Genomic DNA, 9,780 nt, shown 5'->3' on the forward strand with positions numbered 1-9,780 from the left:
ATAGATATCCACCGCAGACCTCCTTTAAAGGACAACCGACACCATTTTTTGTTTCCTAAATGACTTCAGGAAAAACGTTTTATAGCATCTAAAATACCCAAAACACGATATTTTTAGTCAAAAAACCAATAAAAATGACTGAAAGTGTCCCAAAACTGCCACAAAATGTGCTTGAAACTGGGCAGATTCATAAAGTCTTGTTTGTGACATCACTATTGGTCACACACTGCCTTGGTCTAGAATCAAAACAATGGCTTCAGAGAGTTCATATGCGTTCTTGTTACTCATCCAGTTATGAATATGACTCAAAGAAGAAAGCATAAATGTTTGCAATCGATTAAAGAAATCCTTGCGTATCAATTCGAGCCGTCAGGACTCTAATGTAGCGTCCCAGAAAATGCATAAGATGGCGTCCAAGCTCCGTTGGGAATGGGCTGATTTGTCTGCTGGGAATTTGTGTCAACTAGTATCAAATAGTAGTGTTGGTGCAACGCACAACGATTCACCATCATGTTATTTATGTGTTTTCATTCTAATTTTGCCATCAACACGGATCAACATGAAGTTTTCAGACCAAACAAAGTACCCAAAATGCATTGCGTGTAACTTTCTCGGTCATGGGCGTTCCTGACGTGATGTCATGTCAGGCATCGTCATCAACTCAAAAACAAGACTTCCTGATTATTCAGTGCTTGTCTTAAAACGTAAAATATAGCTATATGCGGTGGAATTGTAAAATGCGCTCAGTCGAAGTCATTTGAAGTGATTTTACAAATTATGGACAAAACTTGTCCGGAGGTGTAGGTTGTTCCAATTTGATTTCCCGATTGTTAGTTCCTGATTTCGATTCCCTTGAAATCGTTAAGATATTTTTTTAACAAAATGAATGCCTCATTTTAAAATCTGCTTAATGACTTTGTTCCATAGAGTTCCATCGAGTATGTTTTGGAACGTAATAAAAAAAGGAAAAATAATCTGGAAATCATTTTCACTGTTTAACTCATTCACTGCCAGAATGTGTGCAAAAATGTGTCCACTCCCGTGCCAGGGTTTTTGTCATTTTTACTCAAATTGCAGGACCCTCAGAGTACTGAGTTGTAGGACTACATAAACATTCAATGCAGCGTAAGAAACCTTTGACGCTCTTCTTTTATCAGAAAAAAATGTTTATTCCTAAATTATATGGGTCTGGCGTTATACGAGCTTGAAATGAGGGCAGATGTCCAAAATACCACGCAATACATACATATTGGTTTATATCGCGCTTTAACAATAACTGAAGCTGAAACAAAGCGCAAAAATCGAAAAAAAAAAAGGAAATGCTGCCCCCTGTGGAAAAGAAAAAACATGTTTTATGAACAAAAAAAAAAGTTAATTCCGAAGTTATATGGGTCTGGAGTTATCTGAGCTCGAAATGAGGGTGGCTGTACAAAAGGCAAATGCTGCCCCCTTGTGGGAGGGGGAAACATGACTATAGGTCTGACCAGTGCTTTAATCAGTTTTCAATTCATCATGACATTCCCAATTCAATTTATACTACTACTACTACTACTACTACTACTACTACTACTACTACTACTACTACTAATAATAATAATACATTTCGTTTCTAAGCGCCTTTCAAAATTCTCAAGGTCACTTTACAGCAGGGGTGTCAAAGTCATTTTTTGCCGCGGGCCACATTGTAGTTATGGTTTCCTCTCGAGGGCCGTTATGAATTTGGGGAACTCATTAGAATGTTTAAATCCCTTCAAATATTACATATAGAGCACACAGCAAATTAATGAATAACTCGTTTTCAAATCTGAAGTCAAGAATAATGACTTTTATTGTGGTTGACATCCAAAAATATAAAATTTTGGCTCAGATTTTAGCAATCATCATGGAATTTAACAAGTTTGATTTGCTTTCACAGGCTGAAAAAAATGATGTGGCGGGCCGGATTTGGCCCCCGGGCCTTGACTTTGACACCGGTGCTTTACAGTCACAGGATAAGAATTTACATGAGTGTCTAAGTCCATTTTCTATTAATTCATTTTGTTCAAGGTTTGCAGGAAATTGCATTAAAGGAGAATTTCATTTTACGCTGATACTCACAAACACTCACAAAACATTGCTTGCGCACACTTTTTTCACATCTGTGATGTTTACGGCGAAAGAGCTCCTGCCAAACAAAAGCCGGTGGTGATTAAAGACCGACAGAAGATAAATGGCAGATTAAAAAAACTCAGCCGCCATGTCAACAAACCCAGGTGTGTGCTTGAGCCTCTGTTCGCAACAGCAGCAGAGTGCAGTTGCTCTGAATTATTTAATAGCATTTCAAATCCTCCATCATTACGTTTACTGATCGAACACAGAAAAGCGCTCGTGCATTTCGTCGTGCACGCCCTGACGTACAGGCAAAGCTAATCTGAACCTTGTCATGTACTTTAACTACAGGCTGAAAAGTGCCATTTAACATCCATTATGATGAGCTGCGATCCAATACTGCTACTTTCCTCAAAGTTCATGAAAAAGGCCGAGGGTAGCAAATCTTTATGATACCCGCGGGTGCAACCTGATTATGGTCTCACGCAAGACTGCCACAAACCACAAAATAACAGAACCGCTACCGTCACGAGACGATCAGAGTACAAAGTAATGCATAGCTCATTAAGCTCGTAATTAGTTTTCATAAGCCTGTAATATTTCAAATAAACATCGAGACATTTTTTTCCCACATGAAGTGTACAATCTATAACATTTTCAATAATAAATGTCGCTTCATAACATCTTGCTCTGGGCAAAAGTGATGTTGTTACGCAGAAAACTACGGACAATGTCTAAATCCAATGAGATTTTCTCAAATACAAGCTAGGTAGCTAGCTAGCTGATTAAAAGTCCTATATCCTCAGCTTTAAATAATTCCACATAAACAGTGAGTTTTCCTCCTTCCAGTAGCTCTACCCAATGTGATAAAACATTTTACAAACTTTTACAAACATACTACAGGAGGTACATTAAAGGACCATTTTTTTTGTTTCCAGAAAAACGAAAAAACGAAAAACGCATCTAAAATACCCAAAACATGCAGGCTGATATTTTTAGTCAAATGCAAAACACCAATAAAAATGACTTAAAGTGTCCCAAAACTACTTCAAAATGACCTCAGAAAGTATAAGTTTCAGAAGGTCCCGCCCCCTTGTTCGTGACGTCACGCCAGGACGTCTTGCCTTGCTCTAGAATCAAAACAATGGTTTCAGATTCGAAGAAGATGCTTTCTTGTTACTCATACAGTTATGAATATGATTCAAATAGTTCTGAAGAGGAAAGCATAAATGTTTGTAATCGATTAAGTATACTTCCATATCAATTCCAGTCGTCAGGACTCCAATGTAGCGTCCCGGAAAATGCACAAGATGGCGCCCAAGCTCCGTTCGAAATGGCCTGATTTGTCTGCTGGGAATTTATTTCAACTAGCATCAAATAGTAGTCTTGGTGCAACACACAACGATTCACTATCGCGTTATTTATGTGTTTTCCTTCCTTCTTTTTGAAATAGTTTTGGGAGACTTTGAGTCATTTTCATTGGTGTTTTTCATTTGACTAAAAATATCAGCTTGAGTGTTTTGGGTATTTTAGATGCTATAAAACGTTTTTCTGATGTCAGTTTGGAAACAAAAAAATGGTGTCAGTTGTCCTTCAAATAATTCAAGCTAGCTAGCTTTCAATAATTTCACCAAAACAGTGTTTCTCCTTCCATTAGCCCCACCCAATCGTATAAAAAAATTCACAGACTTTTACAAACATACTACAGGAGGTACATTAAACAATACTGAATAATATCAAATAAATATACATACACAGACTGAGTCTAAAAAAATGTGAAAAAAATAGAATATTTCCAAGTGAAACGACTCAGCCATATAAGTACGAATTACAATTAAAAAACAACAACAAAAAAGTAACCATAAGGTTGGGTCCTTACCTTCACCAGGAAAAAGGACACTCCATATGTCTGCAATGATCTGGCCAGTTTCACATATTTCACTTTTGCTTCGATCTCAGTTATCTCTCCACAGTTTTTATGATCCTGCGTGTAGAAAATACAATTAAAAAAATACATATCGCATCATCCAAATAATTACTTTTATAAAATAATTCACTGCCATACGCGAATTTATTCGGGTATTGAAAAGTGTGAAATGAACCGACATTCCCGAATTTGTTTGGGTTTTGGTTTTTCTTATGGGGGGTGCCGATAAAGCACTAGTTAGACATCTGGCAATGTTTTTCTCTTCCACGAGGGAGTAGCGTTTATCTTTTGTCCATGTTAATGCTTTGTTGCAGCTTCAGCTGTTGTTAAAGCGCTATATAAATCAATGTATTGTATTGTATTTTTTACAGCCACCCCCATTTCAAGCTCAGATAACTCCACACCCATACAACTTAAGAATGAACTCTTTTCTTCCTGATGAAAGAAGAGAGTCTATGGTTTCTTACGCTTAATTGCATGTTTATGTAGTCCAAAAACTTAATATTCAGTGGGTCCTAGAATTTGAGTGAAAATGACAAAAACCCTGGCACTGGAGTGGACACATGGTTTGCACATCGTCTGGCAGTGAATGAGTTAAAAAAAATCTGACATTTATTTAAACTTCTCTGGATGCATTTTTTTTGTGTTGACTACGAATCCCCCATTATTTTTCTCTTGCACATCAGCTTTTAATAATAATAATAATAATAATAATAATCATCATCATCATCATCATCATCATCATCATCGTTATCATAATCAGCATCATCATAATCAGCATCATCATAATGTAAGATGTGGTTCAACTATATATTTTGATTTATTTAAGTGTTGGGTTCAGCAAGGTGTGTTTTCTAATGAAAATTCATGGACATGGTCAAATCCACATTACAAACTATTATGGGCTAAATGTAAAAAAAATAAACAATAAAATCAAAATACTGTATTCCAAAAACCTGATGTTCTAGAAAAAAAGGAAAAGGCATACTTTCAAATCATTGACAAAAATAACTTACAGGACATAAAAGATCATCTCTGATTAAAATTTACTGCGGACTACCATTTGCGGTGTGCACTTCAAACATACTGTCAACATATATCAAATTTATTTTAACAATTGTACAATATCCCCAAAATGATGGAATATATACATACTTGGAATACTTTCTTCTCTGACCCCCTTTGTTTGATGTATTCTTTCGGCAAGAATTCCTTCAGGCTATTGGAAAGAAATGACATTTTTACATGTTTGCTGTTGTTGACCGACAGGCATTCCCCTCTCTGTGACTATAGCTCAACATATGAGGTCATTCTTGCTCCACTGCCTCGAGAGTTGAAAACAGTTCTAACAGCTGATATCCACCCCTGGAGTTTCCCAGAAGGGGAAATAACATATGTGATGGAAAACATCATCTTACATGCACAGCTGGAAAGTGACTATTTAAAGGACAACCGACGTCTCCGGACAAGTTGTGTCCATAATTTGTAAAATGGCTTTAAATGACTTATACTGAGCGTATTTTACAAAGATTCCACCGCATATAGCTATATTTTACATTTTAAGACTCGCGCTGAATATTCCGGAAGTCTTGTTTTTGAGTTGGTGACGAGTCTGTACGTTACGTCACTGAAGGAACACCCCTGACCGAAAAAGGACACATTGTAGCAGTCCTTCACGTCACGTCAATGCATTTGGCTGTACTTGGCTGGTCTGAAAACTTCGTGTAGCACCAAAAAAGAGGCAGAAGAGGGCGACAAAGCTCCATATAAGGAATTAATCAGCCTGTGGAAACGCGCTGATTAATTCCTTACAGAAGCTTTGTCGCCATTTTCTGCCTCTTTTTGTGCTACATTTCCAGCCCCCAGATACCTCAAAATGGCATGGAATAAATTATTTAATCGATTGCAATCATGTATGCTTTCCTCTTCAGAACTATTTGAATCATATTCATAATTGGACGAGTAACAAGAAAGCATCTTCTCCGAATCTGAAGCCATTGTTTTGATTCTCGAGCAAGGCAAGACGTCTTGGTGTGACGTCACGAAATGGGGGCGGGTCCTTTTGAAACTGGCCACTTCCGGGTTCATTTTTTAGCAGATTTTGGACCCTTTAAGTCATTTTTATTTGTGTTTTGCATTTGACTAAAAATATCACCCTGTGTGTTTTGGGTATTTTAGTTGCTATAAAACGTTTTTCTGATGTCTGTTAAGAAACAAAAAAGTGATGTCGGTTGTCCTTTAAAAGTAGTACTATAGCGTACAGAACCATTGTAATCATTGAAGCGAATGCAACCGAGTACAAAACGCTTACTCAAGAAATCCAGGCTTGTGTTTGTGCTCCACGTGGGGTCCAAACTGGATCTGAGCCTGGATTCCTGCAAACTCACAGGCTTTATCAAAGGAGACAGGGTGGGATCCATTCAATATGTCATCCCTGGCCTGGTGGTGAGACGAGGAAAAGGAGTAAAGAGCATATGGCCATAAAGGCACATGATTGGATTGCAAATGTGCAATGTACATTTGATCAAACAGCATAGCTGTCAACCTGAGAGAAACTGTGACGTTACTAACGGCTCAATTTTTCCTTACTTATTGAGAAAAAAAAAACACATGTGTGTGTAATATTTCATTGCGCAATTTTATGAACAAAATAATTTCACATGTAAACATGAATACTTTTAACAAGTTACAACATATTTACACGTACAGTGATGCCTCGCTTCTTCGCGGTTCACTTATCGCGGCTTCAGTGCATCGCGGATTTTTTTTCAGGGGAAAAAAACAGTTTTTTTTATTAATGGCATGCAAATGTGCAAACAAAGTAAAAGAAACAACAATGCAAACAAACAAAGCAGAATAAAATCAAACACACTGGAGCAGAATGCTCCATGAGCTGTTCTCTCATGAGCTGTTCTCTATTCTCTAAAAAAGAAAGACAAAAAAAAAGAGAGCGTGCCAACAACCACCGATAACAATGTTCTTCTCTCGGAGAAAAACTCCTTGAGTAGAAAAACACGCTACAGCGCAGCGGAGTCAGGACGAATAGGCGCAGCAGCAAAATATTGTATGTATTGTAACTGATTTCAAAATAAAATTACACTTGACCAGAACTTGTCTTTTCGGAAATTTTGTTTCTTCTCGAGACTTTTTGCACGGACTTGTTTTCTCTGGGATCAACTTCACTTTTTAAAAGAAGCAATATTTTTTTATAATTAACATTCCCGCTAATATTGAATGACGAAAACGGTGAGTATAGTTTTGGTTTGTTGTGAATGCCGCTGTGCCGATGACCATTATGTGTTTGTGAGCCTTTTACTGAGTATGTTCATCTTTATTAAGTTCATAGAGTTGCTTGTTCTGTAGCCAGTGTCTTCTTGTGCCGGTCCCAAGCCCGGATAAATACAAAGGGTTATGTCAGGAAGGGCATCCAACGTAAACGCTTGGCCAAAACAAACATGCGGATCAAACCTCTGAAGATGGAGGACACTGATTCGCTGTGGCGACCCCATAAAGGGAAAATTCGAAAGGAAAAGAAGATTTATTGATGAAAACGGAATCGAAAATATCTCAAAATAATATTTTGCCGTTGCCGTATAACCTTTCTTGTATGCCGTACATATCTAGAAATGTGCAAAAATCGTACAGAATATGGCAAAATTCGGCCGGTTGACAGGTATGAAGCAGTATGCATACCGGCAAACTTCTGAAACCCGAAAAGTGTCGTAATACGCTGGGGTGCAGGTTACTCCGCATGCGCAGTAAACTGTCTGCATTTCCCCTTGTTCCGCTTGCCGTACGCCAACTTTTATACGGGAATTGTAATCATTTATATGAGCAGCTATTAGCCAGAGGTTGACGGGCATGAAACTCAAACTCGCATCATTTTCACCTTTTCTTGAGCAAAGACTAACTGCTGGAAATGCTTGGGAGTATTCCTCACAAAACGACTGTAGTTTTCTTTTACTTTTCACACTTTTTGTTGTTTTTTTTTTCTCCGACAGATGCCATTACACGACAATGATAAAAATGACGCTAACTTTTGAGTCTTGATTCCAGGAATAAGCCATCACTATGGATTCTCGGAAAGACCTGTACTTCATCTAAGAGAAGCTAACAGTTAGCACTGTGCCGATCACCTATTCTCGTGTTTTGAATTAACGTTGAGTACAGTACTTAGTATTTTGATGATTTTGGATTTATTGTTTTTATTGGAAACCGTAATTTTCATTATTAAACCATAACCCGGAATGGGATAATGAAAACTGTAGTTTTTACTTCAAAACCAGAGTAGTTGGCAGGTCTGTAGTATGTCCTTCATGGCACAAAAGCCAGAAAATTTGGTTTCATTTGCTTATCACAGCACATGAAATACTGAACGTGTACACACACAAAAAACACACACATCAAGCTTTCAACATCCTCCCTTCACTGCATTGCATAATGACCATTAATGAAACCGAATCCATTTTACAACTGTGTTTTTCCATTAGGTAAAAAGGTGCATTTCAAAATTCCGGTCTCTATTTAGCCAGGCTATCAACATGACAATAAAGTGCGGCGAGAAAGGGTGAATCTTTTGTTGACATTCTTGAAAGGATTTTGTGTGAGTGTGTATGTTGGTTGTTCTCTCCACAGGCTAGCCTGGCTTTCTCTTTTGCTTTCTCGTTTAGTGCTGCAAAATAAATGCATCAGAAGATGAGGGCACTGCGGATAGAGAGAAAGAGGCCCCATCAGTGCTTTAAGTATCGGCAAGCCGAATGTATGCGCGTAGAGCTCTCCGGCTTGAGTCATTCTTATGTCTCATTACTTAAGTGAACAATTAGTTGGCGGCTTACATGACTATAATGAGGACAAGAATCTCCTGCACTTGGGCTCATGAATCCTTTCCCTGGTGCGGTGCACAGTGGATCGCATAAGCTCTTGTAGACTGGGATGTTTGAAAATTAGCCCTCATCTGCGACGCGCTCTCCAGTACAATGTTGTGTGAAAACAAAGGGAAGACGAAGTTTAATGTTTACATTAATAGGGCTGCGCAATTCATTCAATTCAAACACATGTCGCAAAGGAAACAATTTTGAAAAAACAACAACATGGCTTTAGTGAGTTGTCCTATTGTGCTTTCTTTTTAAATATTGTTAATTAATTAATTAATCGTTCATTCATGTAGGTATGTATGTATGTATGTATGTATGTATGTATGTATGTATGTATGTATGTATGTATGTATGTATGTATGTTTATTTATTTAGTTATTTATTTATTTATTTATTTATTTATTTATATGATGTCTAAATAAATTCAATGCTTAAGAAGTGCAGTCCAGTTTTTTGTATGACTGTTGGAATCTGATTGACCTGTTCAGGTGCTGGTCGTCCCGATCAGTGGCGGACTGCCACATTCGGATTGGCGACCAACGGGTAGCGCTGTCAGCCCTGCCTGCTGCCTCGCAGTTGCTGGTCGTTCCCAATCAGTGGCACTCAAAAGGACTCCCGGCACGACCATTCGTGAGTGGGTCATTGTTGTATGCTTTGTATGCAATTGTATGCACTGTGTATGGATTATATGCTGTGCTCGTGTTTGTTTCACCTTGTCGGGCTTTTAATCTTGGTTTTCTTTTGATACTTTGTATTTTTTCTCTTCAGATGATTTTGATGTTTTACATTTTGTTCCTGCTGTCTTTATTTTAATACAATTTGTCAAACACAACCTATTGCTCCCTCCTGCCTGCTTTTTGGGATCCACAGTCGCCATCACCACCTTGCAAA

At 38.0% G+C, this 9,780-nt stretch overlaps 1 protein-coding gene across 2 annotated transcripts in view; it reads right to left on the reverse strand.

Annotated features, from left to right (window-relative positions):
- The window catches only part of tln2b (talin 2b), a 136,383-nt gene that overhangs the window by 67,446 nt on the left and 59,157 nt on the right, over positions 1 to 9,780 (reverse strand). For both annotated transcript variants that reach the window (XM_088996139.1, XM_088996138.1), the window contains exons 7-9: positions 6,327 to 6,454; positions 5,171 to 5,234; positions 3,968 to 4,072 (exon numbers count right to left, since the gene is read on the reverse strand). In XM_088996139.1, coding sequence (XP_088852265.1) covers positions 3,968 to 4,072; positions 5,171 to 5,234; positions 6,327 to 6,454 — 297 coding nt within the window. The remainder of the gene's footprint in view (positions 1 to 3,967; positions 4,073 to 5,170; positions 5,235 to 6,326; positions 6,455 to 9,780) is intronic.

The sequence above is a fragment of the Hippocampus bargibanti genome, linkage group LG05 (assembly GCF_051943395.1).
Source record: "Hippocampus bargibanti isolate YZ-2025 linkage group LG05, ASM5194339v1, whole genome shotgun sequence".
NCBI lineage: Eukaryota > Metazoa > Chordata > Actinopteri > Syngnathiformes > Syngnathidae > Hippocampus > Hippocampus bargibanti.